Below are 21,508 nucleotides of genomic sequence, written 5' to 3' on the forward strand. Positions count from 1 at the left end.
CCCCCCCCACCACCACCGTGACACGGACCTCTAGCAATCAGAGGTGGAGCCATGGCTAGCAGAGAGTCCAATGACCAGCACACGGTCTGAAAAAACAAAACACTTTAATTAGACAACTGCAAGCACCTCAAACAACGGGTTATTGTTACAGCATGGGGCTATCCTCTCACAATCTCGTTATTGCAAAGGCATGTGAATCGTTCCATATGGACAAAGTCGAGAAGTGGCACCGTAGTTACACGAAGATCAGAAGTGAGCTTACATTCGTCCCACTGACTGCAAAGAGAGGCCCAAACACACCTCCGCACTGTACATTCTAAATCTGTATTGCCTATAAGCTTCAGCCTGTGCGGCTGGTTTTTGTTCCTAGGAAACACGTAACTGTAGCGTGCAGCTTACAACGGGCAGTCGTAAGTCTCGTCACGGGAAAAAACAAAGCTAGTGCAATTGGTTCAGAAACGTATGAAGCTATGAATGGCATGAGCATGATCTCGCTTTCGGGATTACTTTACCCACTGCACTGTAAATAGTTGCAGCTCTGTCCTTCCTCAACTGATCCCAAGCACACACTTTTATTGTAAAAGATCAGCAGTTCTACACAGAGAGTGGTTCTCATGCTCGACTTTTAATTTTGTTTTTCCTAAAGGTATAGTACAACTTACAGTGCTTATAAAAAGGCAACACCATATGGTACCATGTCTTCACTATCACATTGTAAGGGAAATTGCTATTTTTCTTTTCTTAAAAGCACTTAAAATAGGCAAAAGTTCTAAAAGGGAGTGCTAAATGAGAATGCATACTTTATTAGAAAGAAGTCTACCCTTCCTTTAAAGTGCCGTTTGGGGAATGAAATCCTGTAAACCAGAGCCACTTTGATTAAAATCCAATGAACGGGAACTGCTACAGAATAGAAAGTTTACATGAGTCCTTAAAGCAGTTTAAAGTCCACTACATGCAACTGGTTTGCTATAAAGCTCTCTAAAACTTAATTGCTTTACTCTGAAATTGAGTCCCCAGTCCCATATTTAAATGGAAATAAACATTTACAGGGTGCATTTACATACACTATAATACAAGAATGACGTCCCTTTGCCAGAAGATAAAATTGTACAGTTCCTCGCTGTAACTCAGGTCTGACTTGAGAAATTTCTTACCCTCGTAAATTATATAATATGCATCAGCTAAAATATTTTTTTTTTTCATAAATAGTTACAAAACTTGCCAAAACACATGGGGGGAAGTTTCCTTTGTCCAAAAATCTGACATCTGAATGCCACACAACACAAGAAACAATGCTTAAAGACACGTTAAGTGTTTTCTGAAGAAAGTGGGTGAGTAAACTACCAGCTGAAGACAAAAAGACTACCCCTTCCCCAAGAACACAGTGCACGAAAAGCAAAATGTCAAACAGTACCTCAAGCAAAACAAAGGTCTGAGGATTGAAGCCAGCTCACGTGTGATCCTGCTAAAGAATTTGTGACAGTCACCATTTAGGTCCGATGCATTGGAAAGCGGTTGCTGGCTTTTTGTAACAGCTGGGAGGCTCTGCTAAGAATTCAGCCACGGATGCCTAAGGCATTCTCCAGCTGACGCACGCTTCTCTGGGACCATTTCTAGCATGGGGATCAGGAAATCTGTGAACTGTGCCGCGTCTTCGTGAGGCCAGCCGTACTTCTCCACGAGGACATCGAAGAGGCTCCAAGGTTTCAGCTTGGTGATGTGTCGGAGCTCTCCTGCAAACAGAAATATTCCTGGCATTAGGAAAATACCTCCTTATCCCCCACAGCGACTCATCCCCCTTGCGATTTTCTCCCGCTCTGCATTCACAGCACCGTGACCAGGCTGAGAACGGTTATTTAGGAAGGGCAGCACATTGCACATTGCTGGAGGTCCTCAAAGGAGACGAGTACGTCCGATGCCAGAACCAAGAGATCGTTCCTATGGCAACCTGTACGTTACACCTCGACTCCACCACACACATCATTTCTGGTATTTCCTGCTGTCTTTGTTCTGCCTCCTGCACACAAAGCACTCACTCACACCCACGGGCAGTGAACGCTGCAGGCCTCTCCTTCTTGGTCAGCCAACACACACAAATCCTATAAAAACCACTCCACTCCCAAGACACAGATCGCAGCAACACGGGTCCCTGCCTCACCACACGGCATCTGCCAACAACGCAGCAGAGCAGCGATTCGCTCCACGCCAAGCCCAGCCCAGGGGTTGGGCACTCGGAGATTCTCCTCCATCTCCCAGGCAGATGCTCCTAAGAGGCTCAGTGAGTCCCTCCCGAGAAGGCAGCACCTGCTGCGGCCTCCATCTCCTCCAACCCCCCCCAACACGAGCGCTGGCAGCAGCTGCAGGATTTGGGTTTCATCAGAGGGGGCACACGGCCAGTCCAGTGACGTGCTTCGGGCCAAAACAAAGAAGGCGCAGACCCTTCCGCCATTCAGACCCACATCACCCAGGTCTATCCACAGCTCACTGGTGCGAAGGACAAGACGGGCTCTTCTGTCCGCTCCTTGCCCCTCCACTGCCATCTCCCATCCTCCCAGGCACAGAGCCGAGCCAGACACTGCAAAAAGCTCTCCAGAGACCCCTGTGGTGATTCTGCGGTGTCCCCTCAACTGCTGAGGTTCTCACCCAGCACTGGGAGCTGGCCGTGACGCTCCCACAGCTTCACGAGCGCACTGCCCCACTGCCGAGGGGCACACAGGATGTGCTGTTTTTACCACAGCTTGGTTTGCCTGCTGGCCCGGGCTGTAACCTACCGCCCGCAAAATGCCGTCAGACATCAGCTCACAGGTCTGATTTCTGTACGCCCCTGTGGCCCCACAAGCCCCAGAGCAGGTGAAGAAACTCGCGTCTTTGGACTGCCCCGACAGTCTGAGCACCTGAATAACACAGCCTAAAACCGCCCCATGCCCAGCAGGACAAAGGCTCCTGCTGCCTCAGGCCGCAGAGGAAGGTTCTGGGCAGGGTGCAACACCTGACAAAGCAGCTCTGCAGGTGCTGTCAGGACGACCCCAAAAGAGCAAGTGTGCAAATGATCGCTTGCAAGAGAATGAGAAGGGACCTGCGGTAACAGAAAGTCCAGATGTGCTGCCCACAGCTGGCCCCCAGTCCTCCTTCCATCTCGCGGGGCAGGAGGGGCGCTGAGGGAGAGGAGCGAAAGCAGGGGCTGCACCCTGCCAGTCACGTCTGTACATTTACAGCGCGTGTCCCACCCGCAGCCACAGCTCCAGCAAAGGCTGTGGCTGGCCCCGTGCTATCCCATGGCACCGACCTACAGAAGGGACAGCGGTGCTCACACAAGAGTTTTCACGGCCAGGCTCACCCTCAGCCCTTTAGGATTTCTGAACAACCTTGAAAATTAAGTGCTGAAAATCTTACCCTTCCAAAGGTTTCCAAAAGTGTGCATTGGTGACTACTACCAAGAACAGGCAGTGAACTATCTAATAAGAACACAAATTCAAACATTGCCAAAAAGTGATAGAAAATACTGACTTGTCATTGACTACAAGCAAAAAACGGCTAAAAGGAACCATCAGGCCGTGTCCACAGCTTCCCCAGCTCACGACATCCATTGCAAAGGCTGCCGTCGTCATTTACCAAACCAGCCTAACTTTGGGGCAGTGTCTGTCTCCATGCAGCACTGTCTTCCCCCTGTATTCAAATCACATAATTTTAGGCATCTTTCCTCCCTCAGGCTGTATCAGTAAGACTGCAAGAAGAGGCTCCTGGTGTCACTGTGAAGGCAGGTTCATGCTGTTTGAATGCTCCTTATTTTGTAAAGTGGAGCCTGATCTTGAAATGGCCGAGCTAAGACCAGCACGACATCCTGCACTGGTTTTCTGCTGATACACAAACCATTTTAGCACTACAGGTTGAAGTTATCCACAAGAAATCCCATGAAGATTGCAGAAGTGTTTAAGAAGATGGGATACAGTAAACATTATGTGTGTGGGTGCCAAGAGTTAAAGTAGTGCTTCGGTTTTCAGTAAGGATCATGATGCTGACCATGGAATCAAGATGTGAAAGGCAGTTAACACAACTGAGGTGGACAAAAAACTCCAAGAATTTGCTTGAGTATGGTAGGTCCGTCTCATTTTCATCCGTAAAGCGCTGGAGAGCAGCACAGGAAACGGAGGTGTCTGGCAGCACGTATTTTCAGCTAGTTCATGGGGTTTGTACTGTGCAGCCGCAGGACAGCAAGGCAGTACCTACATTTCAGAGAGGAATGAAAAGCACAGGCCCACCAGTCTGACACCGTAGGCATTCAGAGAACTGAAATGAATTTTCAAAGAAACGCTAAAAACGTAAGTGAAAACTTCCTAACAGAAGCTCCTTATTTAGACTTTTGATAGTGAGGCACACAGGAAACATCCAGAGAGGACAACAGAGTTGTCAGAACTGTGAAACCCCTGTGCAAAGCAGAGGCAGCAACGGGCCTTCTGAAAAACGGAACATTAAGTCAGAAGGAAATCACTGACGGCATTCCTGAAGGCGCTCTGAGGGGGAAGATGCTATTTACAGCTTTCTCTGCTGACTGCAATACAAAAACCCAGAGCTGGTCTATGAAATCTGTCAAAGACAAGTTTAAGAGGTGTCTCCAGGCAAGAGGAGGATGGGTTACAGAGCAGTAAGAAATGGGTGATGTGATGGACTGGGGAAGCAGCAGTGGGACAGAACCTGCTACTACACATTTTGAGGACACGCTCCCAAGAACTGATGCAAGAGCAGCTGGAAAGAGCCCATGGTCCAGTGGATGGAAGTTGGGAAGGCGGAGCAGAGCCCTCTCCTCCCCTTCCAGGACGGTCACTACGCAGCAGTGCTTCTCCTTGTCACAGCTTCCAACGGGCAAAGCCAGTCCCGAGCCAGCATCGCGCTCAGGTTCAGCTCCCGAGGAAACTCGGATAGCAAATACCAGAAGAAAATAGAAGGGACCGTCAAACAAAACCAAAAGAGTTTTTAGTTTAGTGCCAAAATGTGTTAATATTTTTTAAAGAAAAAACTGCTTCCATGGAGGCACTGGAGAAAGGGACTCACTGGAGTTACTGCTGGGCTCAATCAAGATGAGACCCTACAAAAACTATGTGAACATCTGGGTTACAGTGACTCAGAAGTAACTTAAAATAAATGCACCCTCCTGCTTGAATGTCACAAACTGCTTCAGGCAGCTACTGAGAAGAAGGGACTTGGTCCTGTGAACTCCTGAGCTGGTAACACCTCTCCTTTTGTGTGCTGGAACAACCCAAACATTCACAGCTTCTCCCCAAGGTCGAACTTGCTCACAGACAGCAGTAACACCCAAATCGTGATTTCCTGACTTTCACCCAAGGTGGGTAGTTTCAAACAGAAGCCCATGGTTAAGATTTCTAAGCCCACCTTTATACCACAGCATGACATTTTCGGAAGAGCCTCAGGCCTGCACTGGCCTCTGATCCCATGGCAGATGTCACCTCTGAGGAGTGGCACTGACGTTCAGGACCCAGGGACAACAGCTTTGCAGTGGAAAATGTTCATGGGAGCATTTTCTTTTCTTCCCAAATCGGTACCTGCCCCTGACCACGGCTACAGGAAGGGAGAAGGAGGGAGAGAGAGCCCTGCCCATCACTTCGGCAGCTGCAATTCCTGTTGGGGGTGCCAGCTGGTTACTGCGTTACGCATTCACAGACCTGCTGGCCCTGGGCCTGTCCATCTCCGCTAACACACGGCTGTGTCTGAGCCTGCTGATGCGGCCTCTCTCCATCCCCTATGGCAGCGGCTCCCGAAGCTCACTGCCTGCTGCAGGAACACACTTGTTTGTTGGAAAGCCTCTTCCTCTTCCAAGCTCTCACATGGTGGGTGCTGGTGAACACCACCTCTGTTTTCAGCTTATCCACTGCCCTCTCATTTTGCAAACCTTTACTATTCCTTAGGCAACCTTCTCTCCTCCACACTAAAAAGCCCCAGGCGTTTCAGACTCCGCCATACGGCAGTTGCTCTCCTCGATCATTGCTGTTGCCCTTCTCCGCGCTGTGTGTAACACCATTACATCCCCCGTAAGGTAGTGATGGCGTGCAGAGGTCTCTACTGCACCAGAAATAAAACACCCACACACAGAACAGGCGGCTCTCATGCAAGGGAGGAGGAATCACTGGATCATCTCCTGCCTCATGAACCCAATCTCTCGCAGCACCCCTGCCCCAGCCCCTGTGCCCAACGCAGCCGGATCTGTGCTGGCCCTGCTGCTGAGCTGCATGCTCGGGCGCAGGCGAAGCCACAGCGCTGTTCGGCAGGAAAGCACCCTCGCCAGCTGTGGTCCACCACTCCAGATGTTCCCCCACCACACCATGAAGGGTTCCTGATGTACCCTGTCCCTCCACACAACACAGTGCTGTATCGTACACTGAGGGGACAGAAGACACTTGAAGCATCACCACGTTCCCTCACAGGTCAAAAACCTGTCCCAAAGAGCAGCCTGAGCAAAGACAAAGTACAAAATGATAAAAGAACCACAAAGCCCAGTGCGTTTGCCCAGATTAATTCCTTTCTTGGAATAACTGACAAACGTTTCAATTTCAGAGGGGCTGCACTTCTGTACAAAGCCATACACAGCTCAGTCATCGCCTACGGCTGCAGTGCCCAGGCACCACAGTAATTCGGAGTGTTTGAAATAAGCACAGTGCACAGCTGAGCGGCCTTCCCATCGCTCTGTCCCACAGCGATCTTTTCTGCGTGCTCTCTCTTCAGGAAGGTTATGGGAGCGTGAGCCTGACACGCAGCTGTGTGCCTACTGCCCAGGTACTTCCCTCCCACCTCCGCTATTCCTCATCAGCAGCATCTGCTGGACCACTGCACACAATCAGAAGTGGCTGACGGACGATTTTCCAACATGTTACAAGCTATGCTCCACTGGATTCCTTACATTTACACCAACGCTGGACAACAGATTCACACAGATGTATGTTAACATCCACACTTCGCTGAGTACATCCCAAAATTAATTTTAAATGAAATATTAAAATGAATACTGCAAATTGTGGCTTTTCTCAGAAAGCCAAGCTTACACCAAAATTCTTCTTTAGTAAGAGCTCTCCATTCAAACGGATATATTTCTTCAGTACCCATAAATGAACATATTCTCCTTTTGGATTGTATTATGCTTTAAATTAGTGTTGCATAAATACCGTTACCTTTTTTGGTGAAAAACTCCTTGGAATATTTCCCCAACATAGCGTATTTTCGAGGGATTTTTCCCAGCAGTTCAATGATCAATGCTATGTGGTCTGCATTGGAGAACATTGCCAGCAAAACAGAAACATACAACAGTTTAATCAGTACATTGCATGCACACACTAACACTGGCCCGGTACAGACAGAAATAGATTGATCCCGGTGAAAAAAACACCTGCACGCTGCTCAGTGGCTAATTTGGAAAGATGCTTTCAGCAAAACTTCTTCTTAAAACAACGTTTTGAGTATCAGTTGCAACAAACAAGTTTTGCTATGCAATTTAAAATGCACCAATAGTTATTTTTCAGGAAGTTTATGTGAAAAAAAAAGGACACAGATTCCTGTGTGTTTTGGTTCTCAAAAAAGAAATTTCCGTTGTGTGATTTCAGGAAATGCTCCTCAGCGGGAGGATGCTACAGCCAGCAACAGCAATTCCACTTCTGTCTGCATCACGGCACCTTTCAAGAAGAAGAGGTACTACCTCTGCGATTGAAGAATTCCCGAGAATATTTTCCAGATAGAGCAAAGTGCCTTGGGATATTGCCTAGCAGCTCTATGATGTGTGCTATGTGGTCTATGAGGGAGAGAAAAAAAGGATACGGGAGTGGAAGGGGCAGGGAAAGGATGGGATAAAAAAGAAGAGGAAAGAAACTGGAATTAGTAAAAACTCAGAAATAGTTTCAAATCAACAATGTTTGCAGCAAATCCATGCAGAGGTTTCCAGGATCAGCAGAGCTCTGGCATCATTAGTAGCATTTAGGAACAATGAATGATGCCCACATTACCACTGCAAAGAGCATTTACAAGCAAACAAGCATGAAAATGGACAGGTATACAGATGGAAGCAGGAGTTAATTCTGATTTTAAAAAAAATTAGTAATAGCCTAATTCAAATAAAATTACACAATGTAAACATTATTCCAGTGTCACTCTTAAAAAGAGGAAATACTATAAAGTTCAACTCTGTCGTTTCTTTTCTAAACTAAGATGTTGTTATTCTCAATCAGGTTTCCACACATATGCAATCTTACAAGAAGGGCAGTTTAAATCCTTCAGGCAGTTGTTAAGTAGATGAGTATCTGCAGAAGGGAGTTTTTGCCCACCCATTGCTAGTGATGGAACTTAAAACTAAAAAGAAAAAAATCGTATTTATATTCTGAAAACAATGTGTATGAACAGTTCACTCAAATACAAAACTTAACCCCACTGTAAGCTCACTGGAAATTTAAGAACAAGAGTGTGAAAACACAGAGAAACTCACAATATCTTAAAAGATTCATACCTTCATCCCTGGAATAGTCTTCACCAGAGTGTGGTTCAAACAAATAATCTCCAGTTGCTAGCTCAAAAGCCTGTAACATAACAGACATATTATGGGTTTTACAGAAATATTGTTTTGAATCTTAAGATGTCAGCAAAACACCACAACCACCTCAGAACCAAGAGGGAATTAACATTCACCGCTAATCAAAGGCCTACAACTGGATTCGAGGCTGAAGAGAGGCCACACTTACCTGGGGCCCACCACCCCTGCAGTGCAACAGCAGCGCCAACCCAGGCACTGAGAGAGCCCCGCATTTGGCCCCAGCACCCCCTCACTATGAGAGCTCTGGCAATGGGCAGCACGCCTGGACCCCCACTGCTCCCGCCTCCTCAGCCAGGAGGAACGAAGGAGATGGATGAGTGGGGTTCTTCCTCAGCAACCCCGGGGCTCTACTGGCTGACCAGGGTTATTTCATCAGACCAGGGAGTATTTCAGCTGACCAGGGTTATTTCATCAGACCAGGGAGTATTTCAGCTGACCAGGGAGTATTTCGGTCATGAGAAGTTCAGCACCAGACCCGGGTGGCAGGAGGCAGCGATCAGCTGCGTGGGGGTGTGAAGGGCGCACCCCAGAGTAAGCCTGCACTAAACATGTTTTCACATACTCATGTGTTGTCTGTTGATCACGCTAAATATGCGTAAGTTAATGAAGCTGAGAGAGAGGCATTTCTAAATATATAATAAAGAGCTGCACTCGTATCTGAAGGCTAATGATCTGTCAGGGATTGCATGCTGGGGACTGAAATGAAAACTCAATCAGAAAGGAAATCCATTTAAAACTATAATTAATCACTTGAAATTAGCAAAGAGGGTAAGGTCCCTTGATGACTCTAAGAACAGAATCTCGAATAGTTTTTAAAAAGGTATTTTTGTTGAATCAGAAGTCAAAGTAAATACTGCAACCATGGGGCAAAATACTGAGACTGACACTGCTGAGGGAACCCAGAGCAGACACCACGGTGACCGATCCCCCAGGCCATCGCAGTGCCTCGGTGGGATGCAAACCCTACGGTGGTCAGGACAAAACTCAGTTTCTCTTCATGAGCGTAACGCACGCTAAAAGCCACAAAGTGCTGAAATGACTATGAGGGCCCATACTTGCATACAAGCATGGATTCATCTAGCCCAATTTGTTCAATTATTCTCTTTCCGCTCCGGATCACCGGTTACCCAAGCAGCCACGGGAATCTAATTCTTTCCAGGTGGTTTAAACATCAAACAATTTTCCATCTCCAAGACCAGGGAAAACATCCGATCCAGAAAATCATTCCAAAAATCAGGCAGAACTCCCTGGCACAGCTCCATCAGAACATTTACTACAAAGTATTTGTCTCCTGAAAATATACACTCTTCTGTGCCAATTCTTAATCGGGAGTTGTTAAATCACCTGTAAATTTAGCCTGTTTATGGGCACTTGGCTTTTTCAAGCTGCGAACTGCAGTGCCATCCAAGTGGGCGATGGCCAAAATAATTCATTGCAATCACACACAGCAGCCAAGAAAGCAAGAATGCCCCTTGTTGACATTTCTGTTGATCCTACAAATGGACCTTTAATTTCTAAAGTCACTGTTGCTAATAAACAGTCATTCACTTTTTCTCTTTTTCTGCTCTCAAGATTGAGCTTTCATTTTACAGCTTAAAAAAATCTGAAGGACTTAATAAACTACCACATACTTATACTGAAATATTTTTAGAGCAGCCAAAAGAGATCACTACTAGAGACGTCTACGCACAACATGGAGAATATTGTTATTTTCTTGAGATGAGACTGAAAACCTCCAAATGTCCCCTCTGTACCTCATATACATATACATATATATATTCATATATTCATTGGAAGAGCTGGACCAGCTTTCCTAGGAGGACACATGTTGATGGGGCTGATTTCTGAGGACACTGAGAACTCATCACTATTTAACACAGATTTCTGGTAAACAACAGAAATGCAGCTGAATTTAGCCCCAAAGGGAGACTCCAAAAGAATACAGCTTCTGTCCGAAAAAATGAAGTCTTAATACCTCAATGTCTGCGTGCGACTAAAAAGATTAAACTGGAAAAACTGCTCATAGAGGAAAGAATACACTGAATTCTAGACCTGTTTGTAAGCAGTAGGAGCTGCAAGCTCTCCTAGATTTGCGATATTCATACCACCCTTACACTGAAGAGAACTAAAGCTTTTCAAAAATGATGCTGCTGCTCCTCTTCCCTTTTTGTATGGCTTTGACTCCATGCCCAGCACGGGCTGGAGCCACAGCGTCTCACACATTTGATTTCCTGACTCTCCTTAAAAGACCGCACCGAGAGTGAAGAAACATCTGACTCAGATGCACACAGGGGCAGCCCAGAGACAGCCTTGCCTTTTGGGTGCCGCGGTAAGTATCTGTAATAACACTGCTTAGCAGTCATGCAGCTCAATGTCTCACAGGTTCAGCTGTAGCAACCTGGCGATAGGTTCCTAGGTATTTGTAGAATGGACCGGCTGCATAGCATAAATGAAATTAATTTGGTCTCATTTGAAAAAGAATAAATCCTTGACTTAGCTTTTTTACCATAACGTGAAAGAATCGGCATTAAAAATGCATTAATAAGCAAGCAAAGAGCCATAAGAAGGACACCACCACCTCTGGATTGTATCAGTCAGAGTTCTGGTCTTCACACTGATGTCCAAAGGTGTGGTGCACCCAAAAGCACATGCAGTCCCATTACCAAGGCTGGCAACAGAAGCAGAGCTCTGCTGCTGGTACTCAGCAACTGGAAACTACAGCTGTGGTGATGCACTGCTGCTATGGCCTTTCTGAGCGCTTCTCAGTACTTACGGACGCCGCGTAACTGCAGGTACATAAAACCACCCAGTCTCAATTCGCAAGTCACTCTGATACCCTGTGATAAAATCAGGAGGTGGAGACCCTGACAGACAGCAAATTAAGACCAGGGAGGACCTGGTCACAGGTGCCGAGCAGCGGATGCAGGAGGAGAGGCTGGGGAGTCTGCGTTTGTTCCTCTGTAAACGGAGGAATTTAATTGCTCCTCTCCACTACCTGAAAAGCTGGTTAACAGAGAAGACCAAGAGACAGACTTCTCAATGAAAGGACATCAGAGAACAAACACAGGCAGCGAGATGGGAAATTCCAACCAGAAACAAGGAAAAAAATTCTTCAGCGAGACTGGCTGAGCGCTGGGACAGGCTACTCAGAAAGGCTGTGGAAATCTGGCAGATACGTGCACCTCAACTGGATGAGGCTCTGAGTGACCTCATCTAACCTTGGTGTTAACCCTGGTTCAAGCAGGAGGTAGATTCCTTTCAACCTAAATTTTACTATTATTTATATGATGCTACAAATACAGATTAATCTTATTTACCTACTCTCACTTTGAAAGTATTCATTTATAAAAACCAGTTTCTTGACAGAAACTCCAACTTTGAATTACTGTGATCTTTTTTACTTAATGTTGACATTTACCTCAACAGAAATCAGCATTTCAATTTTTATATGGAGATAAGAAATGAGATACAACACACTCAACATATGGCACAAAAGCCCAAGGCAATCATCCATCCTTACTGACTGTGCTGGCAACCGCTACTGATCGCTTTCCTAAGGTTATCACAGAAAACCAGCCCAGACTGCTTTTCTCATCTGCAGATGGAGAACCTTTCACAGAAATGACCACACTGCTGCTTTTGTAGGCTCTGGAGAGGCTATGATTCCTTTCTTGCCACACAATCGTATATGAACCCACCACAATACTCCAGTGTTGGCATCACTATCGTATATTATGGATTCATGTCTAATCACACAATTGGAAATAGCTCCATTTTCTGTGTGACAGCTGTGTACTCAATCTGGTGATTGGAAATGGATGCATGCCTAGGGAAAGCTGTCTGGGAGAGGACTGGAAGAACAATTCATTTGGACTGCACCAGCTTCCCCAGATTCCTCTTATGAAGCCCCAGCTGAAAAAGGACAACAAGCTATAGGCCAGAATTATTACTTTGACAGATGAGATCAGGCTCTTGGCCAGTTTCTCTGTCCCAGCTGAAATGAAGAGCTGTGAATGAGAAGACTGTAACTGCTTATAAAATAGGCTTAGTTTTAGGAACACTGTTCCACAGGTAAGTGGGAGCATGGAGAAAAGAGCAAAAAGCTTTTTGATATACGCACACCAGCTCAGTTTGTTCTTCTATGGACATCTCCCTCTGAAAAGCCAGGCAACAGAAAGAATATAAAAGGCATTTTGCATGGTTAGTGCTTGGTAAGAAAGGCCAGATATACAAAACACAGACATGCACGAGATGCTTGAAAAGCAAACAGGATTCTATTATTTGCTGCACTCCAGTCTCAGAATCATGCACATGCTGAGTGGTTGCTTTGCAAAGTCAGTTTCTTTGGAAAATAATTTTCTTTTGAATGTCTCAGGTTGTCCACCCACCACACTCAAAAAGGGTGTACAGTGATTAATAACAGCATTTTGTACTGTATCTGCCTACTGAAAAATATGTGCATAGCGACTTGAAGTTTTCTCTCACCCAGACTTTTGGTTTTTCATTTTGCCTCAAAATAATGCTTCTTTGCAGACTGAGGCTTGTCATCACACCTTCAGTATGTGCCACTCGCACGTACAAGCATGATGATACTCATGATCCCATGGAGACATGGTAATTTATTCCCAGCTCACAACACAGGAAGAGTAAGTGAGGACAGTTACCTCTCCACCCCACATTAGAGGACATTATGCAAAGAAATAAGCTGGGGGCTGAACTACAAGCACTCACACATAGGTTTAATTTTAACATCATAAGTTACTATATTCTTGCTAATTCTTCATTCTGTCCCTCCAAGTTCTCTCACATGAATAAAAATGCTCATAATTAAAAACACCCCTGTAAGCTTGCTTGCCTTGTAATAGCATCTTCCTCAGTTTGAAAGCTGTTTGTCTGCTTTTCCTCTCACCCCTGTAGTAATTTCTTTCATCATTTGTATTCTCTTTGGGTAGGTAATCACAATTTTCTCCTTCTCTGACTTCCTGCCAATCTACAGCTATGATCTATTCGCCAGTGCTTATTAGAAAAACAAGATGTTTCAGGAATCATAACTCACCACAAAAGCCACCTCAGTTAAGTGTTAAAAACACGGCCTTGTTAGTGACCTGCCTTGTGACACAGCCATCTCCTCCCTGCAGCTCAAACACGAGGGTACACAATGAACTCCAGCAGTCAGGTATGAGACTCATCACTTCAGCTGCTTTTCCTGTCTCCAGTCCAAAGCGCACAAACAAGGAAAAGCAGTGGAATCGCGGTGCTTGCAGCCGTTTCCAGGAGCAATACAAAGGGACGCCCTCTGCCAGGACTATCTCCCTTATCTTGCCAGGATTTCTTGGCAGCAGTGGTACAGTACTGTTCCATGGTTTTGGGGATTTAGGAAGTGCTAAATCATGCAGTGTCTGTTCGGTTTCTGCTCCACAGAAAGTGACTCTCTCAATACTGCAATCATGTAAATTTGACCTGATAAAAATAAACTGACCATGGGTGGCTTCAAAGGCAAAGGCACTGATGGCTCCAAATCTATTCATTTTTTTGGGTGAAAATGAGAGATGCACCTCCCTGTTGGCACAATTAAAACAGGGTTTAGTACAGCAAGGGAACACAGAATTTTCTAGAGTTTAATAAATGTGGAGAGAGATTTCCAGTGTCTAACTTTCCATGAGAGAAGCTGAACTATCCCACTTAAACAGGCCACATTGTTAAATGAAGAAGAAAGGGCACTGTGTGATTTCCTTAGCAAAACCTGTAAACATCCCGCAGTCACTCACCTAGGTCACCAAAATTAAAGAAAAAAAATTAAGTTACACTTTGTTGCACTCTTTGCTGAGCACAGAACAAGCAAACAACTCTGTCATAGTCTGGAAAAGCCCACTGGGCATCTAACTTCTTTCATTAGCCTTACAGCACATCACGCCTGTGCTGATTATAAGACTCCAAAAATATGCATCATCCTCTATTTTCCCTTGCCTTTTTTTAAAATTTATTTTTCTTAAGGACTCTGAGACTCTATCACCTGAGCAGAGGACTGGTACTGGCCTGAGGATACTCTCTCTCATCCTTTAAAGCTGATTCAAAGCAGTTTGGGGCACAAGAACTGGGCCATGCTGAATCATCTCAAATTAGAAGATTCAGCTCTCAGGCTGCTGGCTTACAATGCTGTTCATTTATTCACTGACATAACACCAAAAGAATCAGAACTGTAAGGCTATTAGCACCGAGTTATTTCTCCCTCTTTAGCACCGTTTCTGTTACATCAGATGGTATTTGGATAGAGCCCTTACTAGGCTATGTTTATGTGCACTGCCAGCATAAGTAATCCTGATCAGAATCTCTGGCTTCTCCCATACTAAAGACAGTAGAAATAGAACAAGACTATTTTTTTCCTGGAAGCTGCATCTAAACCATGGAGTTGATGTCTAGACAAAGCCAACACGTAATTAGCAGAGCGCAGGTGACATAACATTCCAAGTCCTAAAAGCCAGCTTCATAAGGGGGTATTCTGAAAGTTGCTGTGCACACATGAACACAGGTGCTTTGCACACTCAGGTGTCACTATCAGAGGCTTTTGTTTAAAAGCATTATCATCATCTTCACCCTCATTGCTAAAGACTAAGTAAAACTCATGAGCGAATGGTACAATGAAAAAAGACAGTCTGCTGCTGCTGCTGCTGCTGCGATACACCACAACCTCTGGCTGAACAACTCATGACATAAATACAAGTCAATACAAGAACCTAGTATTGACAATACAATACAAGTAGCTCTGCTACTCTCACAGTCAGTGCTGTTCCCAGTGAGCAAGATTATTTCATTAGCAAGCAAAAGGCAGTGAAAAACCTTAGGCTCACATGGAGATCTACATAAAGCACAAGACCAAGTTAAGGCTTCACGTGAATCCTGGTCTTATGCATTCCAAGTAGTCCTTCATGAAATCTACTAGCCAGGACACATGAAAAGACTGAGGTGCTTTATGTACCAATCTGGAGGTCAACCTCTGACATGGAAATTCTATGGACCCTAAACTAATTCAAAGAAAGGCCTGTTTTTATTGTCATTTTTTAAAAATGGAGATATTATCTAGAATAGCTAGCACAGTAGTGGATATATGATGGAAAACCTTTTCTATTTTGCAAGCTGAGCAGCTTCCGCGTGTGCTGTTTACTACTTCCTAAGCAGAGCATCCTGGACTACCTGGAAGCAAGCCCTTTCAGGAGAGTTTGGCAGCCACGTTGTGCAACTGAAACACCCACTGAGATGGAGAACTAGACCAGGACTCTGAAGCAGCAGATCTTCTGTCAGTGAGAGCTACACAGCTGGAGGAGTGAAGAGCACACCTGGATCAGTCCCTGTGCAAATACTGCTCAGAAATCTCCCATCTGGAGGTCATGGGTACACCCAGATCTACAAGATGTATTTGCACACATTTCATCCAAATGAGGTAAAAAAGTTTTGAACCCTCTTTCTGTGCAGGTTCAGAGAACTAGCTCAGCAATTCTGTTGTGAGCAGGGGTTTTAAAAGTGAGACATCTCATCTTTGCTTTACTTATTATACTTCACATTCACATTAATTCACATCACACATATTAGGTGCACACTTCTGCAATATCTGCATTCAGTAGATAAACTGAGACAAGAAAGCTCCATCCAAAGTCAAAATCATGCCCAGAACGAAGGACAGGATCTGCAAGTATGTAACACGGCTCCCACTGCAAAGCCCCACGGCACCTTTCTTACCCATTCACAAACGCAGCATTTCTCATGGGTGCGTATGATCACAGCAATTACCAACCTAACCTGAACACAACGTCAAACTGAGGTCACTTACTAGCATATAGCTACCCCTTAACTGACCACCTTTTTTTTTCCCCATTTATGTTAAAAAAGCAGGGAATAAGAAATACCATATGCAATCAATGCAGAGTCAGCTGGTAGGACACCATTTCATGTGCCGTCACACTGGACAAAGTTTGGAGGGATGGAACCTGACCAAAAAAAAAGTCATAGTAATACTGCTGGGCCACTCATTTCACATAGTCATGCTTCCAAAAATGCCCTTATTCCGAACTTCTTGTATAAACAAAACAACATGACAAAGATGTCTCCGTGCTCTCCCTCAAGAATCTTGGACAAAATGGCTAACAGAGTATCTGAGCTGTAGTTTGGCTGAAAATAAACAGCTCCTGCTCCAGCAGACAATCCTTTCGAAAGCACACAAACCAGTAAACATTACGGAATGAAGTGAATTAAATATGAAACAAGAGCAAGGTAACCTAGAGGGGCATTTTCTGAACCACATCTAGGTACAACAAGGAATCCAAACTCGAGAAAGCAAGTGGGACTGCAATGGCATTGAAACACTTTGGTACTTCTTAGTTCTTGGCTGCTTCAATGCTTGGAGAGAATCAAAGCGCAATTTCCAAAGAGAGCCCAGACACACTGCAGTTCCACGTTATGGATGTTTCCCCTGCCATTAATCTCTGGTACAAGTCCTCTGCAGAAAGAGCTGTACAGGTCTTCAAGCCAGTCCCACCGCAGAGCTGTTTTCCATCTGATACAGAACCTGCACTCAGTGCTCCAACACATTTTCTCAACCACACAGGAATGAAAGTAGATCTTGAGGGGTTTTGAAACCATGAATTTTTGGGGTGAGCTTAAAAGACTGAACTCATTTTTTCTTTACATGACTATACAGTGATGTGGGGTGTGGTTGTAGGTCGAGAGAGGTTCTCCTTCCCCTCTACTCTGCCCTGGTGAGACCACATCTGGAATATTGTGTTCAGTTCTGGGGCCCTCAGTTCAAGAAGGACAGGGAACTGCTTGAAAGAGTCCAGCGCAGAGCCACAAAGATGATCGAGGGAGTGGAGCATCTCCCTTATGAGGAGCGGCTGAGGGAGCTGGGGCTCTTTAGCTTGGAGAAGAGGAGACTGAGGGGTGACCTCATTAATGTTTATAAATTTGTAAAGGGCGAGTGTCAGGAGGAAGGAGCCAGGCTCTTCTCAGTGACAGCCAATGACAGGACAAGGGGCAATGGGAGCAAGCTGGAGAACAGGAGGTTCAATCTGAACATGAGGAAAAACTTTTTTACTGTGAGGGTGATGAAGCACTGGACCAGGCTGCCCAGAGAGGTTGTGGAGTCTCCTTCTCTGGAGACATTCAAAACCCGTCTGGACACGTTCCTGTGTGACCTGGTCTGGGTGATCCTGCTCTGGCAGGGGGGTTGGACTGGATGATCTTTCGAGGTCCCTTCCAACTCCTAACATTCTGTGATTCTGTGACAACTGAATTCAACAATCGTAAGTCAGTGCTGTAAGACTAAAATTTCTACGGCATTTTTAAGGGCAAAAAACCAAAGTCTGGCAGAAGACAGAATTCCAGTGTTTCTGCCTCAAATGCTTTACTGTCTTTAAAGCTTACATAACAAAAAAGCAGAAGTGTAATTTTCTCATTAAAATACTGAAACTTCATAAATAATTGTGAATGTGAATTAAGATAACCTTAGTGGCAGAGATTCGTTAGGCTTTTTAAAATTATTTTTGAGTTTGAGAAAGCACCAGCATGAAGAAAGCTGTAATGCTTATGTAACATGGAAAAAAATAAAGTGTAAGGGGCTGGATGACCCCTAGTATTGTAAGAATATTATAATCCCTAGGCATGATATTGCTATTAAGAACCTCACTTTCTATAAACACAATCCTAGATAGACTTAAGTCTTTTTTATGTGGCTTCTGCCACAAGACTGTATATAAAATTAGCAGGAGGTAGGTACAACCTTAGAGGAAGACAAACACAGGGTATTCAATACCATAAGAAGGTATCAAGTTCAACTGAGGTTTACAAAATATCAGGTAAAAGCAATGACAGGTCTCTATAGTAATTTTGCAGTTAGTTAAGAGAAGAATCATTCAAAGAATTAAGGACCAAAACTGTGGAATATTTTCTGTGCTATGTTTCCAATGTAATAGAAAAATTCTACATTTTGCCCCCAGATGGAAGAGTGTATTTGGGAATGGATGTTCTTTTCTGTGTACTAAAGCAAAAGCCAGTATTAAACTCCAGAGAAAACATACTTGCAATTTTACTTATGGGTTAGTTACTTCCAACACACTGCTTGCTGAGCTTATAATATCTGTAGGATTTTATGTTCCTTTCAGTCCTCCTCCTCTCCCTCAGAGCTCTGCAATTTTTCTCATCGCCCACGCTCGCAAACTGTGTCTAGTATTTGAGTTTTCTCCTCCTCCTCACACACTTACTCTTTTCAGACATGTATTTGTAAAATATAAAAATTTGAGTAAGTTTTCACTTTTAAAATAGACAAAAGGTATTTCCAAATGCATTTCCAGAACTATGTTTAATAAGAAGGTGCATGTAGCTTATTTGTCCTCAAAGAGACATTACAAACAGAGTAAGAGTTTCAGAAAGTTACTTTTTCTATTATTTAAAGATTTTTTAAGATCTAGCATTTCAGGTTTACCATGTTAAAACTAATTCTACAGAATGTTACCACATATTTTACTAACAGACTAAATTCCTTCTCTTCAGTGTTTAGAATCTAAAGTCGTGATTTGCAGGCCTAATCCCATTAATGTTTTCACTGCATTTGGCAAGAATTTGAAGTATTTCACTGTTTTGCTACTTTATGCAAGAAAAAGGAATGGAAACACAGCAAACAGTTTCATAGCTTCTAAGATGGGCAGGAAACATGCAGCTGAACTATTTCAGTTAGACTTTGACATCTAAAATAGACATTATTTCCCTCCAAACATGCATATTTTTGACTGCAAGTTTAAAATGCATCAAATGAAAATTAGAAATACTCTCCCAAAATACTTCCTTTTGATTAAGAATGCTTGAGAAACTGAAATAAAGGGAGGAAAATCATCAGGAGCTATCTGATATGACCTAATTTATAATAATGTAGTTGGGTCAAAATGTCAGAACCATCCCCACCAGGTTTCCTCACTACACAAACAAGTGTTTTTAGGAGGTTTGCTCTTGTAAAAGACACGCTACATTATTCTTACCATACATGCTGTACTCCAGATATCAGCAGGTGTACTGTAACCTGCTCCTATCAAAACCTCTATGGATCTATATTGTCTTGTCTGGATGTCTTCTGTGAAGTGTTTATGCTAAAACAGAAAGAAGCACATTAATGGAAAACATGAACAGTAAAAAGGCCTGTTCTAAACAGTGACGGGTAAACAGCTAAAATCATGTAGGTATACTTACCACCCAGCAGGCATTCCCCAGGTCAGCAATTTTAACCCTAATTTTATCTGCATTTCTTGGGTCCAGTGGATTTACGAGTAAATCAGCAGCACGAGTTTTTGCTGGCACAAGTAAAATGCAGAATAGTTAGTATTCTGAACATACTATTCATTATCTCTAAAGCAGTTTTGCCTTGACACTTTATCCAGTTTTGCAATACATTGAAGACATCAAAATAATTTGCTGAATGTTATGAGAAATTAAAGCAATATAAATAGGATTTCTTATGTTGATTTCTAAATATCCTCACACATTTCAAGTGCAAATTTTCTGCATCCTTTAACTGCCAAATGCCTATTATTAGAATATCCAGAGGAGCTTCTAAGCAAAAACAGTGCATATGTTTCCAAGAATCAAACAGAAAATGTTAAAATTCAAACTTCAAGAACTCCACACGAAAGCTATGTTCTGGGAACAGTTTGGTTGAGAAAATAAAATACATTCTGCACCTCCATTCTTGGCTAAGGCAAATCAAGTTTGGCTGGATTTTATTTTTTTTTTTTAATTTTGTCCCAAGGGGAAAAAGAGTCACCAAAACCTGGCTGGTTCAAGAGCCTAGGGGAGTGTCACCCATGACACAGATAATTCAGTGTTGAATCAAAGTTCTCGGAAGGTCCTATTTGCACTGAGTATGATCCAGACTAAAAAGGCAGAACTTCAACCTGATTAATCCTACAATCTTTAGAGGCTCCCGGGACAGTGACAACCCTAACATACAACAGCAGAGGACAGCTGCTTTTCTTTGTTATGCCACACCACCTCCTAAATCCTAAATTGCACTGGAAAAAAAAGCAGATTGACTTGAACACGAAAGATACAACCAGATACCACAAATCACATTGCAGCAGCAGGTTCATCTCATTTTCCTTGTTCCAAAGCTATGAAGACTAAATTGGAAGCTGGTGGTAAGATAAGAAAGAGGTACTAGATCCAAAAGGCAACTGGGACTCCAAGGGGGACACCATGATCTGTTAAACTGGCACAAGAACTGGAAGAGGAAAATACAGCACACGTAGGACAAGGAGAGAAAATACAGGATGTTTAATGGTGAGTTTGGAGTGACAGAATTCTGATGAGGATCTTCAACTGCTGGGACAGCAAGCCTGAATGGGCCATCGGGCACTGAAACACTGGCCTACCAGAACAGAAAGTGGCAGGATCCACCCGGGGAGAGAAGGAAAGAAAAGACAGGACTACATGGGAGAAGGGGCAGTGAGCTCAACAAAGCAGTCCTCCAAAAAAGCTGGAACTGAGTCAGAGATTGAAGTTTAAAAAGAAGCACCAATACTGGGCATAACAGTAAAATATACTGAGAGAATAAGGCTGCAATCCAGCACTTGAAAGACAGGAACTAGTAAGTTTATTATTAAAGTCTACCCTTAGGAGCATGCTGCGTAGTACAGGCTGATTTTTTTAAAAAACACAATCACATGCATTATTCAAGAAATAACAGAAACTTTCTCAATTCAGTAGCCCTGGCAAAAAAGGACAGTGCTAGATAAATACTTCCCACATGTCTTACTGAAGGTGAAGGACTGGAGTAAATAAAGCAGAATGAAGGGGGGGAAAAAGCCTCATCAGTAAGACACGTGAATCTGACATGAGAAAACAGCTTTCTTCAACCTGCTAACAGAAGGACAAGGTAACAGGCAGATG

General features: G+C 44.0%; 1 protein-coding gene across 1 annotated transcript in view; it reads right to left on the reverse strand.

Moving 5' to 3' along the window:
• Positions 1 to 87: 87 nt before the first annotated feature.
• Positions 88 to 21,508, reverse strand: part of SRPK2 (SRSF protein kinase 2) — a gene marked incomplete at its 5' end in the record, with an annotated part of 29,507 nt that continues 8,086 nt past the window's right edge. The window contains 5 exons of the mRNA XM_010179361.1: positions 88 to 1,733; positions 7,179 to 7,271; positions 8,501 to 8,570; positions 19,606 to 19,713; positions 19,814 to 19,914. Of these exons, the coding sequence (XP_010177663.1) occupies positions 1,549 to 1,733; positions 7,179 to 7,271; positions 8,501 to 8,570; positions 19,606 to 19,713; positions 19,814 to 19,914 (557 nt within the window). The remainder of the gene's footprint in view (positions 1,734 to 7,178; positions 7,272 to 8,500; positions 8,571 to 19,605; positions 19,714 to 19,813; positions 19,915 to 21,508) is intronic.

Source organism: Mesitornis unicolor, unplaced genomic scaffold, assembly GCF_000695765.1.
Source record: "Mesitornis unicolor isolate BGI_N332 unplaced genomic scaffold, ASM69576v1 scaffold52942, whole genome shotgun sequence".
Taxonomy (NCBI): domain Eukaryota; kingdom Metazoa; phylum Chordata; class Aves; order Mesitornithiformes; family Mesitornithidae; genus Mesitornis; species Mesitornis unicolor.